The sequence below is a fragment of the Callorhinus ursinus genome, unplaced genomic scaffold (genome assembly GCF_003265705.2).
Source record: "Callorhinus ursinus isolate GAN/ISIS: 27379988/994484 unplaced genomic scaffold, GSC_fseal_2.0 scaffold9, whole genome shotgun sequence".
Taxonomy (NCBI): Eukaryota; Metazoa; Chordata; class Mammalia; order Carnivora; family Otariidae; genus Callorhinus; species Callorhinus ursinus.
This window is the reverse complement of record NW_027397071.1, coordinates 3,945,633-3,970,816: the sequence shown is the minus strand read 5'-3', so window position 1 is coordinate 3,970,816 and position 25,184 is coordinate 3,945,633. Positions and strand designations below refer to the sequence as shown.

The 25,184-nt window shown below is 44.1% G+C and overlaps 1 protein-coding gene across 7 annotated transcripts in view; it reads left to right on the top strand.

Moving 5' to 3' along the window:
* The window catches only part of SLC22A15 (solute carrier family 22 member 15), a 67,320-nt gene that overhangs the window by 6,979 nt on the left and 35,157 nt on the right, over positions 1-25,184 (top strand). For all 7 annotated transcript variants that reach the window (XR_012379307.1, XR_012379308.1, XM_073896078.1 and 4 more), the window contains exons 2-4: positions 8,154-8,366; positions 22,640-22,772; positions 23,403-23,567. Coding sequence is in view for 5 of the 7 variants with exons in the window: in XM_073896078.1 (XP_073752179.1) it covers positions 8,154-8,366; positions 22,640-22,772; positions 23,403-23,567 (511 nt within the window). In the remaining 2 variants the exon portion in view is untranslated. The remainder of the gene's footprint in view (positions 1-8,153; positions 8,367-22,639; positions 22,773-23,402; positions 23,568-25,184) is intronic.

The window sequence follows — 25,184 nt, the reverse complement described above, 5'->3', positions numbered from 1 at the left end:
TAGCACTTCCCAAAACATTTGCAAATATTTCTGTTTTAACAAAGGGAATGAGCTAGAAGAACGAACTATAGAAGGGCCAGACTTCGGCAGAAAACATTGCCTAGTTGGAATGTAGTGACATTTTTCTGTTTTCATTGTATTTATTATTCCTTTTCTTTTAAAACTTCTTTTTAAATTATGAAACCCTTCCAGTGAAATACAGGAAATAATGTCACAAACACACGTGTACTTACTTCCAGATTTGGTAAGTGCTAATATTGTGCCATATTTGTTCAAGGTAGAGTCAGTCACAGTTCAACCAGAGAGGCAGGAAGCAGAACTCCTGGGATGGAGACCCACGTATGTGTGTATATGTGTGTGTATAGCATATATATTTATATGTGTATGATTATACATGTAGTCAGTGAGTAATTTATTACAGAGATTTGACCGTATACAATTGTGGGAGCTGGCTAAGCAGTCCCTGTAAGGCTGTTGTCTTTGTGTCTGCTGTTGGAGCTTGAAGTCTGCAGGAAGGGCAGTCTGGAAGGGAAACTATGACATGGAAGCCATCAGAATTGACTGGAATCTGTCATTCTCACTGCCTCCAGCCTTGATGAAGCAACTGCCTTCCATCACGGAACTAAATGCACACCTGGCCCAGGAGTCAGAGATGCTGAGGGAGGGTCCTGGGGAACATGGCTCAGTTGCAGGCCCAGCTGCCCTGCTGCACCAACAAAGTGGGCCAGCAAAGAAGTGGCGATGTATGTGAGGCACCAAAGCGCCTGCCCCAGGCTTCTGAGCATAAAAAACAAGATGGCTGCTCCTTTGCTTTCATCCCTCCCCGCCTCCAAATCTTGCTTGAAAATCTCTCTTGTGGCCCACCTTAAGTAAAAACATGCTAGCCAACACTTGGCATTATGACATGCCGTTTATTTTTATAGTTCTGTCTGGCTGGCCATATCTCTACTGATGTAAAATTGTATTTCTCTGCAAATTTACTTAAGTTAAAAATTTTGAATCGAATTTGCAAATGACATATCTGATAAAGGGCTTAAGTATCCAAAATATATAAAGAACTAAAACTCGACACCCCCAAAAATGAATAATCCAATTAAAAAATGGGCAGAAGACATGAATAGACGTTTTTCCAAAGAAGACATACACATGGCCAACAGACACATGAAAAGATGCTCAGCATCACTCATCATCAGGGAAATGCAAATCAAAACCACAATGAGATACCACCTCTCGCCTGTCAGAATGGCTAAAATCAACAACACAAGAAATAACAGGTGTTGGCGAGGATATGGAGAAAGGGCAACCTCTTGCACTATTGATGGGAATACAAACCGGTGCAGCCACTCTCGAAAACAGTATGGACCTTCCTCAAAGAGTTAAAAATAGAACTACCCTATGATACAGCAGTTGCACTAGTAGGTGTTTACCTGAAGAATAAAAAAATGCTAATTCAAAGGGATACGTGGACCTCGGTGTTTATAGCAGCATTATCTACATTAGCCAAACGTGGAAACAGCCCAAGTGTCCATCAGTTGATGAATGGATAAAGAAGATGTGGTATATCTATACAACAGAATATTACTCAGCCATAAAAAGAATGGAATCTTGCCATTTGCAATGACATGGATGGAGCTAGAGAGTATTAAGTGAAATAAATCAGAGGAAGACAAGTACCATATAAGTTCACTCATATGTGAAATTTAAGAAACAAAACCATTGAGCAAAAGGAAAAAAACAAGGGAAACCAAACAACAGACTCTTAACTCTGGGGAACATACTGATGGTTACTAGAGGGAAGGTGGGTGGGGGGATGGGTGAAATAGCTGATGGGGATTAAGGAGGGCACCTGTGATGAGCACCCGGTGATAGATGGAAGTGTTGAATCACTATATTGTACACCTGAAACTAATTTTACGCTGTGTTAACTGGAATTTAAACAAAAAAGAAAAAATTTGAATCGATTTAAAAGACTATTAATAGTAGAAAACAGAAAATGAGCACATAGGGCGCCTGGGTGGCTCAGTTGGTTAAGCGACTGCCTTCGGCTCAGGTCATGATCCTGGAGTCCCAGGATCGAGTCCCACATCGGGCTCCCTGCTCAGCAGGGAGTCTGCTTCTCCCTCTGACCCTCTTCCCTCTCGTGCTTTCTATCTCTCGTTCTCTCTCTCTCTCAAATAAATAAAAATCTTTAAAAAAATTAAATGGAAAATCAAAATAATTAGTCTTAAAAAAAAAAAGAAAATGAGCACATAAAACTAGCAGGGGGTATCCAGGTGACCAAAATTTGGGAAAAGCTGAGCTGGTCCTGTAATACTTCTTCCGAGAACACTAAAAATATGTTCTTTGCATTCCTGACTCCGATTGGCCTGGGTTTTTTTTTTTTGGCCTAAAAATTTTGGTTTTGATTAACCCACTACCAACCTCTCACTACGTTGCTCAGGTGTCCCATTTGCAACCTTTTTCCTAGTCTCCCTGTTGGAATTCCCATCCACTTTCTTTGTGTTCTCATTAATCTCATTGTCTACCCTGGCTAATACCACATTTGTCAAAATCAGCCTTGTGTTTGTAGCTTGGTGTATATTTGTTGTCCTCACTTGAATATATTTGCCTAGAAGGAAGTAACTGTTTCTTACCTATCCTTGTTATCGCCTGAGGCTCATAATACAATGTGTTGCAAAGTGTTGGTCTTGCTCAAATTTTTTGAGAATGAAGCTGAAGTAACAGAAGGAAATGGTCAGGTGGCGGTATTCCCATTTGATTCGGGAGAAAGATTGAGAGAAGGGGGGAAACAGATGCCGGTTAAATCACTGTTTACCCAAATGCTTAATTTGTCCAAAGTCTTACTTAGTGGTTGGAACCAGGATTAGGTCCTGGAATTACTGGGTTGTCATCCATCATCATCTTTTTTTCTCCCCCCTCCACGCCATTCTGCAAGGAATTGGTTAACAAAATGTATCATAGGCTGTTACATATACAGTGGTGTGTTGGGTTTACTTGGAAGGATATAGAAATGTAAATTCGGGTGTCTTTCCTTCAGGAGAGACTCATTAACAAATTAGAATTTCGTTATATCTACCCTGTTAAATAATTATACAGAATAGCATTTTCGCATTAATAGTATAGCCACCGACTGGATGCGCTGGAAGTTAAGGGAGCCCTCAGTGTGGTCTGGAGTGGTTCGTTGAAGACTTCAGAAGGGCTGAGCTTGAGCTGAACTTGGGAGCTTGGGTTTAAAGAGAAGTGGGAAGGTCATTTCACAGGGAAAACCATAAAGTTGGGAAAAAACATGTAGAAAAGAGAACAGCCTGTACCCTTGCTACACAAGTGTGACCCAGAGCAGTAGCCTTGAGCTCACGACAGCTTGCTAGAGATGAGTGGGGCCAGGTCTCCCCCGGGCTGTAGGATCAGACCCTGCTCAGTGACGTTTGGGAAGCGCCGATAGATACCATTTGCATGGGGCTTTACAGTTTAGGGTTGGCTAAAGAAGCATCCTATTTGACCCTCAGAATAGGTTAATTAGATACAAATGAATTAGATAAAGAGGTGGACTACTAGTGTCCAGTCTCGCTGAAAGAAAACGTGAAGTTTGGAGAGGTTTTGATTTGCTGAGAGTTTAACTTAGAGCTGAGGTTCTAACTCAGACGTAGAGATTTCATATGCTTTTTCACACCATGTGCTGAGAAGTCACGTTTGGGGATTTAAGTAGGCTAGTACAGAAAGCTTGAATGTGGATTAGGTAGCAGTTGGGCCATACAGTGGAGATCTGGAATGCTAGGACATTTATTACTTATCCACTAATATGTTTTGGCCAGAATAGCTTCATGAGGAGCGTCTCAGGGGAGACCTATCTGGCGGCATTATGCGGATGAATTAGAGTTGGGAAGAAACAGGACTCGAGACACCAGTTATTCAGGGTACAATAACTAAATATTTTAAATAAATAAAATAAGTGGTATCCGTAAGTCAACCAACAAATAGTTATTGAATCCCTAATTTGTGCTGGGCGCTGGGCATTTGGTCCTGTCGTCCATGGTGTGCTTGCTTATGTCATGCTACTGGTTGAGTCAATTACATAACTGAGTCCTAAATGCAGAAAAGACTAACAGTAATGACAACAATAAAGTCATCTTTGAATTTTCCTGGTTTGTTTTTTCCTCTGAGGAGCTCTGGCCTCAAAGTCAGGTGACTCCCATTCTCATCCTGGTTTCGCTATTAGTGTCATACGTGACCTTGAACGATTCACTTAATTGCTCTGTTGCCCATTTTTCCTACTTAAAACATCAGCGTCATACTTACCATGACTTCACAGCACAAGATATTGTGATGAGATCATTAATGGTGGACGTTTTTGGTTTCCGGAGTATTATAAAAGCTTATAATGCTGTTGATAAAAAATCATTTTTAAAACCTTCACTTTTTGCAGCTTCAAAAATTTCAGTCCCCTGGTGCATGTTGGTCACTTTTCTAATTATAATGACATTGCAAGGGGGGAAAAGGTGCAGCCATCTGGGGCACTCGTTCTTCCCTAGAGGTAGCGTTGGAGAAGATAATGGTCTATTTGCGATGTGGTGGGCCCCATTCCGAAGGCACGTGGATGGTGGTTTCTGAATGTGGCTTTAAGGCCCATCTGCTGATGGGTGCCATCATTAGACAAGAAGATGTGGGTGAATGTGTGCGCGGTTGTTGTGGAGTAATAGACACAATCGAGAGAATATTTGGACTCTGGGGGAGAGAAGTAGGTGGCACCGTCCTAGAGTTCTGAGCTGCATACGGCTGACCCTTCTGGTGTCATAAAGCCATGGTGCTGGGTGTGCAGTTGAGGTCCCTGGGTATACGTGTGTGTGTTCAGGGGCAGGGTGGGCACTGGAAACATTGTGAGGGGTGGGAGGAGGACAGAGAAGATGAGAAGTTTAAAGTGCTTATTGAGGTGGCAGGTTGCTAGGGATAATACTGATGAACTGTATCAGCCCCAGCTCTTTGTATCTGAACTGCTTTCTTTTTTTAATGTTTAAATTTAAAGGTTTAATTCCACTATAGTTCACATACAGTGTAATACTAGTTTCAGGTGTACAATAGAGTGATTCAGCACTTCCGTACATCACCCGATGCTCATCACAAGTGCCCTCCTTAATCCCCATCACCTGTTTCACCCATCCCCCGCCTCGTAACCGCCAGTGTGTTCTCTGCAGTTAGAGTCTGTTTCTTGGTTTGTCTCCCTCTCTTTTTTTTTTCTTTACTCGTTTGTTTTCTTTCTTAAATTCCACATGTGAGCGACATATGGTATTTGTCTTTCTGATTTATTTTGCTTAGCATTATACTCTCTAGCTCCAGCCATGTTACTGCAAATGGCCAGATTTCATTCTTTTTTATGGCTGAGTAATACTCCAGTGTGTGTGTGTGTGTGTGTGTACGTGTACGTGTACACATACCACATCTTCTTTATCCATTCATCTGTCAGTGGACACTTGGGCTGCTTCCACAGTTTGGCCAATGTAGATAATGCTGCTATAAATATTGGGGTGCATGTAGTTTCTGAACTACTTTCTACACATCGTAGCTATTTTTTTTTTAAGATTTTATTTATTTATTTGACAGAGAGACACAGTGAGAGAGGGAACACAAGCAGGGGGAGTGGGAGAGGGAGAAGCAGGCTTCTCGCTGAGCAGGGAGCCCTATGTGGGACTCGATCCCAGGATGCTTGGGATCATGACCTGAGCCGAAGGCAGACGCTTAACGACTGAGCCACCCAGGCGCCCTGCACATCGTAGCTATTGCTGAGAATGGTGGTTTCCATGAGAAAACACACCTCGGATTAGAGAACCCTTTGAGCATTTCCTCTCTTACCTAGAATAAGAAATATGATGTGTGAACGTATTTCCGGCAAGCCCTTAGAACAGTTCCTGGCACCTAATTAGCATTAGAGAAGTGTCTGCTGTTACTAGCGTTCCATCCTGGTCATTTATTCATTTCATTCACTTGAGTGTGTGCTATCACGTATCAAGGCCCTGAGGTGTTTGCTGTGGAAGCCCAGGGCTGGATCACACAAAGATCCTGTCCTCAGAGATGGAATGGTCCAGTAGGAAAAATAAGATGAGCAAACACATAAATATAATGGAGTGAAGAAAGGAATACATCTATAACAAAGGTCTAGGTTGGAGCTTTTGGGGGGGTAGGCAGAAGCTGGAGAGGACTTCCAGCGGGTTGGAGAGGAAAGCGAGGTGGGCGGAGGTGGTACCTGAGTTGCATCTGGGAGGATGGGAAACGGCTGAACCTCGTGAAGTACTTTCCAGGTGAAGGGAATGGTAGGACCGAAAGCAGAAAATAGCGTATTTAGAGAGAAAATATAGTTTGCCCGATTGAAGGCTGTGTTTTGAACATGTGTTCTGCCTCATCTCCAGAGTTCCCTTGCCCCATATTTTTTCATTTCTTTACCCACCAATTAAGTCCAGCAGATTGTAATAAGGAGGGGCAGTTACTAAAACGACGCAAGCGGGTTTGGTAATTATAACGGCTGCTAAATGTGTAATCTATCTGTTCTTGTAATTATTAAGGTTTTTATTTTTATAAACTGATTGTCTCTTGTTCTAAAACGTCCTTAGTAGTATGCAAATAGGGGCCAGGAAGCAATAGAAATCTAGAAACATGATTTCCTTTGCATTCCACAATAAATCACCCACACAGACTGACCGGTGGTGGCTTGGTACATCTCGAGAGGCCCACTGTCACCTGCCTCAAAATAGACTGGGGCTGCCTTCTGTCCTCGCAGCCTTTCCCAGAGTGCAGAAATCACTCCTTGGGTTTTACATTAGCTTTCTGCTATGACACACACAATGTCATGACTTCTTTTCTCTTTCCTTGACAGTAATTCCATCATCTGCTTGTGATAGATCACTCCGCCTTTGGCGGTTTAGCTTCTCCACTTAACAGCTGAATATGCCCCTACAGAGTGGTGTGGAAGAAGCTCCAGGGTTCCCTGGTGGATGGAGCTGAAGCTGTCGGCAAGTCTCCACCTGTCTGGGCCTCAGTCAGCGCATCCATCCAGTGGGGGTGTTACTGTAGGCTGTGGAGAAATCACAGCCTTGTATTGCGTGAACACTTGTTCTGCTTAAAGGTATTTCGAGATACCAGGTTCTAAGTTAATAGGGGTAATTTCTTAAAATAAGATTGTCTCACTTGGGGAGATCTCACTGGAACAGACAAATTCTGTTTTCTTAATTTATTTGAAGCTTGTATAATCATCCAACAACGAGAACTAATATAAATGGAAATTCATAGCATAAAAAGGCTGCATAGGGCTCAACAGCTTATAAACCCAATTGTGAATAGCTATAAGGCCCAGAACAATCAGAGACAAATGGCTTATGTGCTCAATAAATATTTCTAGAATGATTTTTTTTTTCCTTGGGAGAACAACTATGTTTAGATGAAACAATGATTTAAGTAGGGCTAAGGGGTATAAAGTGAGCATCTCTTACTGGGATTTTGAATTTCTTTACATCTTATAAGTTGTGTACTATGTCTTAAAATAGTACCTATTCAAGTACATACTGTGATTACCTGTTTGAATAAAGTATTTTTGCTGGTGCTCATTCTCTATATCATATACATTGTACATAATCTATATGATTATATGCTTTACGTGTATATACTCTGTATATTCCCTCACTATGTATATAAATATATTCTCTCTCTTTATATGCCGTTTTCTGAGACATTTGACTAATGCCACAGAGGGTTTAGTTTAGATTGTGAATCCAAGGCCGAGATACCCTGGGGCCCTGATGCCTGCTTGTCTGAACAGAGGGTGTAGTGTGGAGGGAAAACAGCTGGAACGTCAGTCTTCCCAGCCAGAGCCGGTAGTGTCCCCCCCTCGCTTTCGCCAGCGTTGAACCATTGGTGTGCAGTTTCCCGAGCATCAGCCGTATCGCAAATGTGGAAGGAGATATCCCTGGAAAAAGCCCTAGGGGTGCTTTACAAGGGGGATCGCTGACGACTCTGTCGGTGGTAGATCGGGAGGAAGCTTCCTTTTCACGTTCCTCTCCTTTGCTTTGATGTGCCTCGTTTTCCGAAAAGCAGGACACCGATCTTGTGAGGCTTGTAAGCCTGCCGATTGCGATTCCAACACAGACGGGTTTGTGTGTTTGCTCCTTCAGCTCTACGTGGCCACGGAGGCCATCCTCATCGCCCTGGTGGGGGCCACGCCCGCGTACCGCTGGGACCTGGCGGGGCTCCTGCCCAATCAGAGCCTCGGCAACCGGTCAGCAGGTGACGAGCGCGCGCTCGGGGACTGGCTGCGGACAGCCAACGGCAGCGAGGTCCGCAAGCACGTGCACTTCAGCGGCAGCTTCACCTCCATCGCGTCTGAGGTAAGGCCCGCCGCGGGGCGGGGGCGGAGGCGGCCGGTTCTGACCGCTGGATGAGCGTTTCTCCCGGTGCACGTGGACCCGCTTGCCTGTCTGGTTGATTGCACTGTCAGCCCCATCTGCAGAGAGCTGCCTAGTCGATTTGAGAGTTAAAGGGGACTATCCTAGGAAAACACATTCTTTTTCCTTCTTGCTACAAACGGGAAGAGCGTGAGCCTTCCCAAACTGGTTAGTCGAAGTAAGATATGAACTCCGGAAGAGCCGCATTTCACTTAGAGTGTCCTTTGAAAAAGTGAATGAAAACTTTCATTTTTTTTTTCTTTATATACTGCTGAATTCTATTTGCTAATGTTTTGTTAAGGATTTTTGCTTCTGTATACATGAGGGGTATTGATCTGTCGTGTTCTTTTTTTTTTTTTTTTTTTGGTCTGGCTTTGGTATCAGGGTGATACTAGCTTCATAAACTGAACTGGGAAGTATTCCATCCTTTTCTATTTTCTGCACGTGATTGGGTAAAATTGGTGTTCTTTAAATATTTGGTAGAACTCTCCAGTAAAATCATCTGGGCTTTTTTGTTTTTTGTTTTAGATTTCTTTTTGGGGAGTTTTAAATTTTTGAAGTCAATTTTCTTAAAGGTTATAGGGATATTTAAATGATTGTGAGTTGTGACTTAAGTGATTTTGAATGGTGAGTTGTGGCAGTTTGTGCTTTTCAAGGAATCAGTCCATTTCATCTAAGATTTATGTGTGTAGAGTCGCTCACTGTATTACCTTATTATCCCTTTTGATGTCTGCAGAGTCTGAAATGAAATCCCCTCTCTTATGTCCTGATATGGGTAATTTGTGTTTTCTATCTGATTTAATTACTTGTCAGTCATACAGGTTTGTCAATTTTACTGATCTTTTTAAAGAACCAGCATTTTGTTCATTGATTTTTTTCCCTATTATTTTTCTATTTTAAATTGTATTAATTTCTGCTCTTACCTTTATGATTTCCTTTCTTCTGCTTGCTTTGGGTTTCTTTTTCTTTTTTTCTTTTTTAGGTTATAGACTTGATAGCCTGTATTTTTAATGAGTCTTCCTCTTTACAAATGTATTTTAGTGCTATAAATTTTCCTCTCAGGACTGCTTTAGCTGTGACCCACAAATTTTGATCTGCTGTATTTTTATTTTCATTTAGCTCAGTGTATTTTTTTTCTCCTTACGAATTCCTCTTTGACCCAGTGATTACTTAGAAGCCTCCTGTTTAATTATCTAGTATTTAGAGATTTTCCTGTTAGCTTTCTGTTTTTGCTTTCTAGTTTGATTTCGTTATGGTCAGAGGACACTCTGTATGATTTCAGTTCTTTTAGATTTGTTGAGGTTTCTTTTATGACTCAGGATGTGGTCTCTCTCCGTGTATGTTCCATTGACACTTGAACCAACTACTGCTGTTGGGTGGAGTGTTTAATAAATATTGTTTAGATCCTGTTGGTTGATGGTATTGTTGACTTCTTCTGTATCCTTGCTGATTTTCTCCCTAGTTATTCTAGGGATTGTTGAGATAGGAGTGTTTATGTCTTCAATTCCAAGTTTATAGATTCTTTCATCTGTCCGTTTCATTGTGCCATTGAACCTACTCATTGTATTTTTTTTTAGTTCTAAATTTTTCATTTAGTTCTTCATATATTTTATAGCTCTGTTGTTTAGTCTATACATATTGGTGATTGCTATGTCTTCTTGGTGGATTTGCTTTTTTTAAAATCATCTTATAGGGGCACCTGGGTGGCTCAGTTGGTTGGGCAGCTGCCTTCAGCTCAGGTCATGATCCCAGGGTCCTGGGATCGAGCACTGCATCGGGCTCCCTGCTTTGTGGGAGGCCTGGTTCTCCCTCTCGCACTCCTCCTGCTTGTGTTCTTTCTCTAGCTGTCTGTCTCTCTCTGTCAGTTAAATAAATAAATAAAATTTTAAAAAATAAAATAAAATCATCTTATAATATACCTCTATGTCCCTGGTAATTTTCTATGTTCTGAAATGTGGTTTGACACTAATCTAGCCACTCCTGCTTTCTTCAGTTAATGGTAGCATGATATATATTTTTGCCCTTTTTACTTTCAACTTGCCTGTATCATTATGTGTGAAGTTAGTTTCCTATAGACAGCATAGAATTGGGTCAAATTTTTTTTTTTAAAGATTTTATTTATTTGAGAGAGAGAGAGAGAGCACAAAGGGAGACTGAGAGGGAGAAGCAGACTCCCCGCTGAGCAGAGAGCCCAACGTGGGACTCGATCCCGGGATCCTGAGATCATGACCTGAGCCAAAGGCAGAAGCTCAACCGACTGAGCCACCCAGGTGCCTGAATTGGGTTAAACTTTTTTAAATCCACACCATCAATGTCTGTCTGTATTTTTGTTTTTAGATAATTTACATTTAATATAATTATTTATATGCTAGAACTTACCTCTTCCAGTTTATTATTTTTTGTTGTTTTCTATTCTCTGTTTTTTTTCTCTTTAATTTTTCCTGTTTTTCTCTAGGTTACTTGAACATTTTATAGTATTTTATTCTGACTTATAGTATTTTTTGAGTGTATCTCTTTGTATAGCTTTTTTAGTGATTGCTCTTGGCATTGCATTATATATACATAACTTACCACAGTCTACTGGTGTTGTCAGATCTCCAGTTTGAGTGACATACAGAAATTCTACCTCACTTTACATTCCTTTGCCCTCTTCTGTTTATAATATAATTGTCCTAAATATGGTCCCACATACTCTTGGAATCACATTACACAGTGTTCTGTTTGCTTCAACCATCAAACATCATTTAGAAAACTCAAGAGAAGCAAAGTTTGTTGTATTTACCCCAGCTTTTTCTTACAGTGTTCTTTTTCCCTTCCTGATGTTGCAAGATCCCTTTTTTATGTTTTCTTTCTTTTTTAGAGAACTTCTGTTAGCCACTGTTTTAGGGTAGTTGTGATGGTGACAAATTTTCTTGGTTTTCCTTCATCTGAGAATATCTTGACTTCTCCTTCCTTTCTTGTTTTCACTGGTAATAAAATTCTTGGTTGACAGTTCATTTCCTTCAGCATTTAAAAACTCCTGTGCCACTTTCTTCTGGCCTCCATGGTTTCTGATGAGAAATATGCTGTTATTTGAATTGTCTTTTTCCTATAGGGAAGGTGTCATTTCCTTCTTGCTACTTCCAAGATTTTTTAGTGTTTTAGTTGCTACTGTTTAGAAGTTGGACTATGATGTTTCTTGGTGTGGATTTCTTCAAGTTTATCTTCTTTGGGATTTACTGAGCTGCTTGGATCTGTAGGTTTATGGCTCTTGACAAATTGAGAAATTTTCAGCTATTATTTATTCAAGTACTCTTTTTTTAGCCTATGCCCCTTTCTCCTTTCTTTCCAGAACTCCAAGACAGAAATATTAGTTCTTTTGTTATAGCCCCATAGATCTCTGAAGCTTTGTTCATTTTCTTCTGTCTAATTTATCTTTGTCTTCATATTGGATATTTTCTGTTGTTTTATTTCCAAGTTTATTGATTCTTTCATCTGTCCCTTTCATTCTGCTGTTGAACCTATTCATTGTATTTTTTTTTTTTTTGGTTCTAAATTTTTCATTTTGTTCTTTTTAAAATACATTCTCTTTATTTGGTGAGACTTTCTGTATTTTCACCGAGTCTATTTTGTCATCAGTTTTGAGCATGTTTGCAGGTGCTCACTGAAGCACGGTTGTTATGGCAGCTTTAACATCTTTCTCAGATAGTTCTAACATCTCTATCATCTCAGCAGTGTCTTTTTTTCATTCTACTTTGAGATTTTCCGGTTGTTAGCATCACGAATTATTTTTGTTTGAAACCTGAAGTTTCGGGGATTATGTTAAGAGGTTCTGGGTCTTAGTTAAATCTTCTGTATTAGCTGACTTTCTTGGACTCAGCTCTGACACAGAAAGAGGGGAGGGGTGCCTCATTATTACCTCGTGGTGGTGGAAAGCCAGTCTCCCCATGTGCTCGCACTGACTCCGGTGGTGGTGGTGGTGGTGGTGGTGGTGGTGGTGGTATGGAGGGTTCCTCAGTGCAGGCGCCCTTGCTTGTCTTTTTCTGACATATCCAAATGGAGTGAAGTGGGATGACTTCTGACTGCCCAGCCAGGGAGGGGGAGATATTTAGGTTCCCCACTTAGCCTTTGTTCCTGTGAATGGGGTTAGAACCATAGCTTTTGTTTTTGTTTTTGTTTTGTGGTGGTGAATGGCTGGAATAAAGCAGTTTTTGTCTAAAAATGTCCTGTCCTGCTGGGCTGCCCCCTTCCTGGGCCTCTGGCTGGAGAGAGCAGGCTTGGTTGGGGCTTCTTTTGTCATTCCTCTTGGCATCTCTGAGTTGCTCCCTGCTCCAGCACCCACTCTCGGGTATGTGAGGCAAAGAGAAACCCAGGGACTCACCACCAGGTCATTCCTTGGGTCCCAGGGTCCTCGCTGGTCTTCTCTCCACCTTTCAGAGTTGTCTTATGTTTGTTTCATACGTGATGCCCAGGGTTTTTAGTGGCACATAGTTGGAAAGACAGGGAAAAGTACATTTATTCCATTTTCCTGGAGCTGAAAGTCCTCCTGTGTCCTTTTGATGTTCCCATCTCTCTGGGTTTTTTTTTTTTGAGCACTTAAAAAAGTTTTGGCATAACAAGATATTCCAGATTCATCTTTCACCTCCCTCTATCCCAACTGTGAAATTAGCCATTTCTCCAAAAGGCCTTTGTTTGGTTTATTGCCCCCATAGGATTTTGCAGTGGGTGAGAACCGTAAGTCTGCACTCCAACAAATCCATTACCACATTACAATGAAAGTGGATCTCAGACCAAATTCTGCCACATGTCAAAACATTTATTAACTCGGGGCGCCTGGGTGGCTCAGACGGTTAAGCGTCTGCCTTCGGCTCGGGTCATGATCTCAGGGTCCTGGGATCGAGCCCCGCATCGGGCTCCCTGCTCAGCGGAGAGCCTGCTTCTCCCTCTGCCTCTGCCTGCTGCTTCCTCTGCTTGTGCTCTCTCTCTGTCAAAAATAAATAAAATTTAAAAAACAAACACAAAAAAACATTTATTAACTCAATTCTTACTATCAGAGAAACACAGAATAAAATATCTTGCAGGCTTGAGAAGTCCTAGCTCTCTGGTTTTATTGGTGTTCTGAATAGTGTTTACACAAAGGGTCACTACAGAAAAACTCCCCATTTTCCATAGGAAGGGTACTGACACTTCCCCTCCCCACCAGCCTCAAGCAGGCAGAATCTTCCAGAATTCATACTGTCTCAGGACCAAGGAGGGATTTTAGCCTAGGACATCACTCCTGTATAAAGAATACAGAGCACCCTGGATTATCTCACAAATTCACGGAAGGGCAGTGAATGTCTCTAAAATATATTGAGCTAATTCATGTATCTTGGGTGTCTTTAATTTCACCAGAGATAGCCCATTTTTTTAATAGTCATCGTTGCTAGTCAGCAGGCCACTATTTTAATCAGATAGAAGCAAAGCAAGCATTGCTGATAGAGACGTGATGACTGAGGTCCTTGTAGGAGCTCCCTCTGGAGAATGGGCTTTCTGAAGAGAAGGCCAGCTGACCAGCGCTGGACAGCGCAGCCTCGACTAGAATGCTCGTATACCAGCCTGGGAGCTAAGTAATGTTTATGCTGAATATCCCACAGTATGTGCTTCGTACCAGAAGGTAAATCGGATCCCATAGCAACACTGTGCTTCAGCACAGCAGACTTCAATGCATTTCAGTGGAATTGAATTAAATTAATACTAATGAAATCTATAATTGGGAGCCCTTTTACATATCACCAGAGGGACACCGTTATTAGCAAATATTCCTTAAGAAACTACTGCTCGCCTGATGCTGGAGAAAGCCTTGCTAGCCAGCCAAGGAGGGAGAGTGCCAGCAGACCCTACTCTCCAGGACAGCGGGAAGGGGCACCCTGGTCACCAGCGCACCTCCTGTGCTGGCACCCCGGGGGCTCACCCTTCACAGGGCTCGACTGGAGGCTGAATATGGACACAAGCGAGCGCAGAGAGCTCCTGCCCCCCAGATGAAGAGTTGGTAGATGCAGGAGAAATGGGATGGAATAGCTTCCCCAACAAGCGCTGGCGATGTTTAAAGCAGCTCTGAGAAGAAAAAGACGGTGGGCTAAGATGGCCTCACCTCACCCGCCTGTCATGTCTCCCTGGCCACGGCTGGGGTGCATCTGTGAGTCACTGTCCCTCTTGCCATCTGCTTTTGCCGTCACACCGTGACTGTGTGTCTGTCCCCCTCCCTCCTCTCCTCTCCCGTGCTCTCTCTTTTTTCTCTTTCTTTCTCCCGGCCCCTGTCATTTTGTCTTTCGGCACCTGTGTCTCTCTCTCCGCGCCTCTCCCCATCTGGATCTCTCTGCCTTTCTCTTCTGCCTCCCATTTCTTTCTGTCTGCCTTTGTCCGTGTCTCCGTCTCACTGGCTGTCTCTGTCTTGCCTTTCTCTCTCTCTCTCTCCCACGTTTTTGCCTCATTCTCTCTGCCTGTGTCTCCCTGGTTTTCCCTTTGTGGCTCACTCTTTCTTCCCCACCCCCTCTCCCTCCTGTTACTCACCTGTCCTTTCCCATTCCCGGGATGCATGTAGACTTGGATGTATATGCTGCTATCCGTCTGGGTTCTACATATATCATTATAGATTTATAGATGCCTGCTACGTTCCTCCCCTGGTGGAGAGGCACACATCAGGTTCCCATCCCATCGGGAGGTCAGGCGGTTATCTACCTCAGGGGTGGATCTCGAGGCAGATGTTCTCTGTGCAGACAATGATCCTCAGCCTCCAGCAGGTGCTCCAAGATGTGTCCAGAATGGCGGGTGGGGGTGGGGCCGTCCAGCTGCACAGTTGGGGATATCAATGCACCACTGCTCTGTGGGAGCTCCAGGGGATGTTTCACAGGGACGCCGGTGTCATGATTTGGGATGAATTATCTTTGGAGCATCCCGGATGCTGCACCAGCTGCTTCCGGCCTGAGTGGGTTCATAATGCTCTGCAACGGTGGCCGTGGCCTGCCCACTCTGTGGATGGGGGAGCACGGACAGAAGCCCACAGTCCCCGGGGGATCCTCAGCTGCAATGAGACCGTTCCATACCAAGAGCTTGTGGCTGCAGATGAGTTTCATAAGGTTTGGTAGGTAGAGGTCAGTGAAGAGGCCGATAACTGTGACTACCTTTTCATTGGTTCTTGTGTGAGCGGCTCTCTCCCAGAGACCTTCCCCATGTGCCACTTAGTTAGTCCTGCCAGTAGCCCTGAGCTATAGATGGAACAACTGGCATGCAGAGAATTTCAAGAATTTGCCCTAAATCACATATTTAATAAGTTGCTGGTCGGGTTCAGTGAGCTCATATTCTTTCCACTACCCCAGTGATTTTCAAACTTTTTTTTTTTTTTTTTTTTTTTTGGTAGCTAACAGAAGCCTTTAGGTTTAATGGTATCTCAGGTGGCACTTCACTATTTAGAAGAGCTAGGTGTTTTGCTACTGTCAGTGAAGAGGAGCGGGCTCCAGGGCTCCAGGGTCCCAGTGCCTCCCCAGCCATTGCCAGCCATCCTCGGCAGCTCAGAGCACTTCCGTGCAGAACAGGGGGAGGAGCTGGGCTCCACCTGGGAAGAGTGGATGCAAGTATGGGTCAGTGGATTGGTGGGAACGAAGGTTGGCCAAGTGACCGTAGCACAATGGCACATGAGCGAAATATAGACCTATCCCGGGCTGCCCCTCACCAGCTTGGATTTGCCTCTGACAGTGAATTCTAAGGAGGAAGGGCAAACAGTCATAGTGTTTGTACTGTGGCTAGTAAATGAAAAATACCAGAATGTGTGGGCTCAGAGTAGCTGGCGACTTACTCAATGTCACACAGTAAATGGTGGAGCCTGGCCACAGATTCCTGTGGCATGTGACCGAAGCAGAAGGAAAGAGGGAATCAGCCTGCCTGCGAATCTGTCACTCCGCAGGTAGCGTGCCTTCCCCAAGGTGGTCATGCAACTCTCAGGGTATTTGTATCCATCTCGTGGGGATCCTGGCTAGTGGTTCCCCCCACCCCAACCCTCCAAAAAAACCCAAAAAACAAAAAATACCCAAGTACTACCAAAGTAGTAATGATTCAGTTAAGCTTTAGTAATTGTCAAGCCCAAAGAAACTTAGTGGTTTACTGATAGAACCAAAAGTAGCCAGGGAGGGTGAGGTCCAACAAGCAGCAGACCCCGAGCTCCACGGCGGTTTGCCTGCATCAGGCCCTGCAACCAGCTGCCCTCGGTGACAGGGCCACCCACGTCCCTCCTCCGAATATATTCAGGCAGACCCAAGAGGACGCTCGTCTGCTTTACATTTTTAGTGCAGATCTCATGTTTTCCCTGAAGTCCTTTCATTTTATTTCAGGGTACAAATAAAGGGTCCAGCTCATGTACCCTCATGCCTGGCACGCAGGGTGTGCCAGTCCCGTGTGAATTCCCGCACTCTCCTTCCGCCTTGGACATCGGAGCCCCGTGTGGGTGGTGTTCCAGGTCCTGGAGTGGTTCGACGCAGGTGGTATGGGTGGCTTCCAAGTTTCCTGCTGCCGCTACCAAGATGACAAGAGTCAGCGGAGAAGCCGCGGAGGAGGGAAGAATAACTAGAATGAGAATCAAGGAGCTGCCCCCGGGGCCAGCGATGCTGGGCAGGATGGGAACCGCGGTCGCTCCTTAGCCAACCCCTTTCTAAGGGCTGCTCGTCTCCGCGCCCCCAGTTGAGCTCATCTTTGTTTCAGTGCATGCGGTCCCCAACCAAACCCTTCATGAATTTCTCAGCATTAATTCAATTTTAATTACCTCTGTAGTTTCTCGGTTGCTCCTCCAAATCTACAAAGTGGTGGCATTGAAACTGGCCCCAGAACTTGTCAGGTAACTTATCCATTAGTTGGTAAATATCCTTAATATATAGATTTGTGGTATATAGATACAATATACCAAATAATTTGGTATAAAATGAGAGTTAAAAAAAAAAAAAGCAAGTATAAAGCCCGTTGACCTCTCACATAAAACCCTGAAAATAAGTATCAAGATGGAACCCGTAGAATCCTATAGTTTAAGGAGATTATATTAAAAATGCATATTTTAAACCCCCCGCCCCCTGCACCTTATTACATTCAGGTCAGGGCTTGCTGAAGTTATTCATGGAGGGTTTGGGGAAGGGTGAATAAAAGGTTATGTAGATGTGATTAACTTGGTATTAATGTAAAAAAGAACCCCTCTGATCTAGAAGTATTGACTATTTTAAAATGAGCTAATAGCCATTGGGGTGAATTTATGTAGCAAATTGCTGTCTGCTGTATTCAAATTATTCCCCGAGCTCTGACTCATTCAGAAAGTACCAAATATCACGGAGGCACACAATTATCATGCTTATTTAATGTTTGCAACCAAAAAGAGTAAGGTTGGAATATTTAATATCATCGTCGATATTGAAGAACTGAAATTGATTATTATCTTGAGATTAATATATTTTCCCCAAGACATACCCTGGGGTCAAAAGACTGAGTATTAAAACTATGTGAAAAATTCACTGCAATAATTGCTTTAGGGGCTAATTTTTTTTTAATGTCTTGCTTCCTTATGCCGGTACCGCTGATTGTTATAGCCTGCACACTTCACCCATTAAGTGGTAATTCAGAGTGACAAGTACATTGAAACGAAGCAAGTTAGTTAATCACCATGAAACCATCGCTGAAATACCCTGTCCGAGTACTCCTGAGTCACTGGAGGCCTCTGCTTACCTGATTTTCTCCGGAAGTGAGATCTTCCTGTACAAAGCAGTGAACATGTTTATGGGGCTACGGGACGGTGGAGGGCTACAGCTTGGTTGGGGTGGTTACCGGAGCACCGAAAATCTTTCAGGGAGCCGAACCCGGCTTGCTGCTTGCACTGTGTGGATTCCCTCAGGATCGTCCAGCAGGTGCGTGGGGGCCACCATTGCTGTTCCAGTCCTGCAGCCTCGAAATACAGACACACGGAGGGTCTGGGTCAGGCTCTGGCCCTTGTCATATGACCTGGTTTTCACCAGAACAGGACTGGGGGTGACCAAGAGCTCTGTCAGTAAGCACGTGCCCAGTGCTGTCTGCCCATTTTGGCTGGCCTGTCTGGACTGCTGGGGGAAGCTTCCTTTGTCCTCCTTTTTCTTGATGATCAAGTAGGCTGCACCACGGGGTCTGTTCCCCCACTGCAGGGAGGTCCGAGTTGGGACTAGTGGTGTACCCCGGGCTCGTGAACAAGTTCACCTTTAGAAGAGACACGGCAGCCGTGCGAGGGGCTTGGGTGCCCCTCAGAGACCTGCCATGGCCCCCGCCTGGCTTGCCCCCACCCCAATGCTCTGTGGGCTGTTCACAGCAGTGTTCCCCCTCCTCCTTGCTTCTCCCAGTGGGGCTCTCTGTGGCCCAGTGAAAGTGCTTTCAGGGGCCACACTGCTTCTATCACCCAGGCTTTGGGAAGTATGTTTCAGTGGCACAGATTTTGCCTCTCTGGCCAAAAAACTGCCATGGTTTTGTTGGGGGGGGGTGTGGTTTTCTCCATAGTTTTCTTTCTCATTAATGTAGAGGCTAAAGATAAAGCCAAAGGATTCTACACGTCATATGGAAGACAGAAACCCCTCTGATTCCAGATCTGCCTCATTCTTCCTGTTAGGAGAACACCCCTCAGTGGCTCCTGGGTGATGAAGAAGGCAGTTTCTGCCCTGCCTATCCATAAGCTCACAACTTGATCCTTGAGGTCATGACATTGAGATGTTGTGTGTGAAGATGCCTATAAACCATGGCACTCACTCTTGTTACATAAAGAATTCAGCAAATATTTCATTAAGTGCTGGCCCTGTCACATAAGCACTTAGACACGAGTATATCCTTAAGAAGCTCACAGCACTGTATGCGAGAGACAAGTCAACGTGTAGTTCACCGAACATTTTTGAAGCAAAAATAGGGAGAGAGCAGAATGGAGAACGTGGTCAGCTCCAGCGGATCAGGCTGGGCCGTGGAGGGTGAACAGGAGCTCACTGGGGACGAGGTGGGGCTGGAGTGAGCGTGGCAGGAGAGGGCACCGCCTGAGCTGAGGGCAGTCAGTTCCTAGAGGTGCCAGGCTTCACACGAAAGTGGGGTGATGGATGTTTGCTTTCCGTGGGGAGCCACGCCCTCCCCCGGGCTCTGCATGCCAGTGGCCCTCTGTTATTCACTTGTGAGTGAGGCGTTACTCACATTCACCCGCTGTGGGCCCAAACAAGGAGGACAGGCCCGCACAGCCTCCTCAGAGAAGGGAGAGGACCCACTGCTTGGATAGCTTAAGGGGCATGGCTTTAATTTACCAGGCACTGTCTCTTCCGTTACGTGGTCTGTGGCTACAGCATGTTTCTCAACTCTTATTCCATGAAATGTCACCATACATGGGGGGGGAGCGGGGGTGGGGGAATGGACAGTTCAGGTCACAGGGAAAAACTGAAGCAGAGACAGACAAATTTGTGACATTGACAGCTGGTGAGAAGTTGCGCAGGGCAGAGACTGGATATGTGTCTGAATTCTCAGAGTTCATTCAGGAAGGGTCCCTCTTGCTTTTTCACCTTATTCACGACCAATTTAAGAAGCCTCTTATAATCTGTGTTCCAGTGCCATAGGGAAGGGATAGCACCATGCTGTTCAGCAGAGGGGAAAAAAAGGCAAACAAGCTGGGGGTGCGTTTTTGTGTCATGTGGGTATATAAGGATATCAATAGTACATAAAAGTTCAATTAAAAGTACAGAAATTTTAGGGGCACTTGGGTAGCTCAGTCAGTTGAATGTCTGATTCAGTTTCGGCTCAGGTCATGATCTTACGGGTCATGGGCTGGAGCCTGGCATCTGGCTCTGTGCTCAGTGGGGAGTCTGCTTGAGATTCTCTCCCTCTGCCCCTCCCACCAACTCGGGTGTGTGCACGCACATGATCCCTCTCTCTCTAAAATAAATAAATCCTAAAAAAAGATACAGAAATTTTAGGTGTTTGTATTTAAAACATATACTGTGGAATGTGATAAATCCCTCCTCCCCCCAAATAAAACACTTTGGAAGTTGATTTTTAAGTACATTATTCTCTTCTCTGCACCCCCAGCCTTCTCGTGTTCCCAAGCACAAGGCCTACATGACTTAACTAATTCAGGCATACAGTACTCAGAGAAGGTGGTTTTGAGACCAGTGTCAGCATCGGGTGCAGGCTCCATGGTTTACTCTACGGTGATCGTGTCTGAGCTACAGCTGCATCATCTATAAAATGGGAATAATAATAATAATACCTGTTATAAAAGGTGTTTGTTGGGATTAGGGGAGAATATTATGTGAGGGTTGGTTTTTAGCTATCTGGTTGTAAGGTGCTGAGCCTTCCCATTTGGTATGTCTTTGATACGTAGTTTTCATCACTTGGACATTAATTTTGTTTTTAGGATTGTATAAGCACGCAGTCCACTTTAAAGTAATAATTAATTTTTTTAGATTATCCTATTTCTGCCATGTCAGACAAGTGACTGTTTTGACTTGTGACATTTCCATAAAGCTGAAGGTTTGATGATTTCAGGGGAGATGCTAAAAACACATTTTGTTATTGCCTTTAAAACTTACCTTTAAGCTTCACTGAAACTGTGATTAATCTATTTGGCATCAAATAATAGCTATTCATGGGTGTTCTGTCCAGAGGTAGCTTCAGATCCCACCCGTGTCAGGGCTCCAGCCCACGAGGCTGACCCCGCCCTCACCTTCAGATGACAGTTGCAAGTCCACATTGCTTCCTGTGCTTGTGAGCAACCAAGGATCAGAGGTTCCTGCAGTCTCCTCCTCGGGATAGATTAATTTGCTAGAGCCGCTCACAGAACTCAGGGAAACCTCTTACTTACGAGATCACCGGTTTATCATGAAGGATAACCAGGAACAGCCAGATGTGTGTGTCTACACAGTACAAGGCATGTGGGAAGGGGCACAGGCTTCCAGGCCCTCCCTGGGCCCCACTCTCCTAGCACCTCCACGTGTTCACCAACTGGGAAGCTTCTCGAACCCCTGTCCCTTTGTGTTTTTAGGGAGGCTTCGTTACATAGGCGTCATCGATTAAATAATTGGCCATTGACAGTTAGTTCAACTTCCAGTCCCTCTTCCCCTCCCCGAAGGGTGGGGCAGGTGGGAGGGAGGGACTGAAAGTTATAACCCTCTAATCGTGAGGGTTGGTGCCCCTGGCAACCAGCCTCCATCTAAGGGGCTTTCCAGAAGTCATTAAATAAACTCAGGTGGGGTTGAAAGAGGCTTGTTGTAAATAACGAAGGACACCCATTTCTCCTTTATTGCTCTGAAGTTTTTTTCAGGAACTGGGATCAAAACTAAGTATCATAACCAAAGATGCCCCTATGGCTCTTCTGTAGGAAATTACAAGGGTTTCGGGAACTACGCACCAGGAACAGTGGATAGACACCGAATACAGATTTCTTAGTATAAATCACAATATCCCCATCATAAATAGATTCATACCATATTTGTCTTTTTTTGTCTGCTTATTTCTCTCAGCATAAGGTTAAGGTTTTCTGTGATCTAGCTTGTCAAAAATCTCATTCCTTTTCAAGGCTGCATAGTATTCTACTGCGTGTATCTACCACATTTTGGTTCTCCTTCATTTGACTTTGGTGAATAGTGCTGCTGTGAATGCTAGGGTGCAAATATCTGTTTGAATCTCTGTTTTCAGTTCTTTTGTGCATATACCCACAAGTGGAATTGCTGGATCATATGGTAATTCTGTGATCAGTTTTTTAAGAAAAATGCTAAAGGGGCTTAAAACCCATTAACTTATTGGAGAAAAGGACTGTTTGTTGATTGCTTCACATATGTCTTATAGTATATTAGGTGGCAGAGCAATGGGAATGGGTGGGTCACGGCTCCTTCTCTCAAGAAATACGGGGGCTTTGGAGGAGGGACCTATTTTATGCATCAAAGATGCATGAATAAAAGTAGCTATTATATACTGTATTTACTGCTGTAATAAGATGTGTATAGAGTATTATGGGAGCACATAATAATAGTAATGATTTCTAGTGTTTCTGAAGACAAAACCTCCTTGGATGTTATCCAAGATAGATGATCTCTACCACATTTTGGTTAGTAGTGGGTAATGCGGTAGAGAATTTCCAGTGTACAAGTTTTGGTTGTACATTTGTTTTTTTTAATAGCTAACAGTCCATCCACCTTTTCTGTGATCTAAATGTCTCTTCTGCTTTTTTCTTTTTTTAGTGGTTTTTAATTGCCAACAGATCTTACAAAGTCAGTGCAGCAAGCTCTTTCTTCTTCAGTGGTGTGTTTGTGGGAGTTATTTCCTTTGGTCAGCTTTCAGATCGCTTCGGAAGGAAAAAAGTCTATCTCACAGGTAATCAGTTACGAGTGTTCATGAACTGAATAGGAGGACTTACTTCCTTAGGGTTCTTAGGGAATTGCCATGTGGATACAGAACTGATTTTTACTACACTGGCAAGAGGCCACACTGCAGCCAGAGTTGATTCTGGCCAAGCGTTTTAAACGGACCAGCAGCATACCTGGTGAAGGCCATGTATTTGCATCTAAGCTTTTCATGATGACGGTGCTTTTGGCAACCCCCGAATTCTAACTTATGCCACGTTTCTAAAGAGAGCAGAGACTGAGTCAGAATCTTAGATCCATTTCCTTGTATCTTGTTCCTTTGTTCATTTCAAATATGCTTTGTAAGACCCAGCCATAGTTCTTTTGACAAACTGAGCATGAGCTGGGATTTTTCCATTTCCCATACTGTTGTGAATAATTGAAAACTGTGCATGATTGACAAATATCAACTTGTAACAAAGAAAGAGAACCCTTAGTTTTTCTTTATAGTTTTTAAGAGAAAAGTTTTTTAAAAAGCATAGCTTAGAAAACTTAACTTTACAAAGATGTATCTTTACAAATGTAAAATAAGTATAATTTATTACTTTGATCAAATGCTGTTTTACATCCGGATTATTGACTGCTGTTCCTGTAATTCTAGGTTTTGCTCTTGACATCTTATTTGCTGTTGCAAATGGGTTTTCCCCCTCCTATGAGTTCTTCGCCGTAACTCGCTTCCTGGTAGGCGTGATGAACGGAGGAATGTCGCTGGTGGCCTTCGTCCTGCTGAACGAATGTGTGGGCACCGCCTACTGGGCACTCGCAGGTACTGCTCACTCCGTGCCGATGACAGACATGGTGAGCTGCCCCAGAAAACCTCGCAGGGAACCAGCCGAACCCCAGAGTCTAAAAATGCACTTGGACTTGAGGCGCTCTATCTCACCATTAGATTTGCTTTCCGGGGTTTGTTCTGTATGACCTTGAATAAGTCATTCATATCCCTCTGTAGAAAGTCTCCCTAGGGCCTGCCTCATAGATGGTGAGCTTGCCTCCAGATTATTCCAAGAGTGTCAGTTTCCTCAGAAGGGCATTAACCGTTTACACCTTAAACTGAGAAACAGGGCAGACATAAGAAAGCCTAGACGCTCCTTTCCCAGCGCTTTCTTACTGTATTTTTATTAAATATTTATCTCCCAGGCAGGGGAGGGACAAGTTGGAGGGACCAGATGATTTAGAGCCTGTGCTAGGCCAAATGAGAAATTTGTTTTTATTTGAAGTGCAGTAAGAAGCCAGCGGGCAAATTAAATAGTGGAGCGATAGGATCAGATAGGATACAGAAAGACGACGGTGGCAGAGGTGTGGAGAATGGACCATGGAAGGGGAAGAGAAATTGGAGGAGAAATTGAGGGGTCATTCAGGAGGGGTTGTGGTTAGCCCGTGAAACATGACGGGGGCTTGCTTAGACACAGTGGGAGGAGAGGAGCAAGGAAGACGGCCATGGGAGGTGGCTTTGGGTGGGACAGTGACTTGCCGAAGGATCAGAGTGGGAAGAACTGTTCTGAGCAGTGACAGAGTGTTATTCCCGGAAGCCAGGTGCTATCTGATGCACCGTAATGAAACCGTAATAGCCATTGATTATCTTAAATTTCCAGGGAAATTATAGTGTCCCCACTCCCTTACTTATCGGACCCCATGTTCGGATTTGGTGTCCTGAACATGCTGCCACTTCAGCTGTCCCTTCTGCTCCCCCCCTTTTCCTCACTAGGGCACAGAGTAGACATGTCATTACATGGCTAGAGAACTGATCATCTCTGGGCAAGAAAACAACGCAGTTCTCTTATAGAATTCTTGTAGAAAGTTCTTGTAGCAAGATCAACAAGGTCGTGTCGCTGTGTGTTGCCCACAGAAGCCTGCCTTTCCCTAGGAGGGTGGAGAGCGGACTGGGACAGCACGCAGGCTCCACAGTCAGGCAGACAGGGTAGGGTCCCAGCCATCCTGCTCACAGCTCCGTGTCCTAGACAGCGGCCCCTGACCTCTCTGCAGTTTCCTCTTTGTGTATGGCTCTAATGGCACCTGCTTTATAGGACAATGTATGCTGCGCAATAAATAGTACTGAGTACTCCTATTCGTTGTGATGGTAGCAGTTATAGGAAGTGTGTCAGAGGTATAAATTCACACGTATATTGGGCAAGCCAGTGGACTTAATACCCATCTCAGCATTTATTTTGAAAAGCATAGTCTTTTTCACAATCCCATGGTTGATTTTTTTTCCTATCAGCATGCTGGCAAAAATCCACGCTTCATAGAGACAGACAAGAAACATCTGGGGTGCCTGGGTGGCTCGGTCGTTAAGCATCTGCCTTCGGCTCAGGTCATGATCCCAGGGTCCTGGGATGGAGCCCCGCATCGGGCTCCCTGCTCCGCGGGAAGCCTGCTTCTCCCG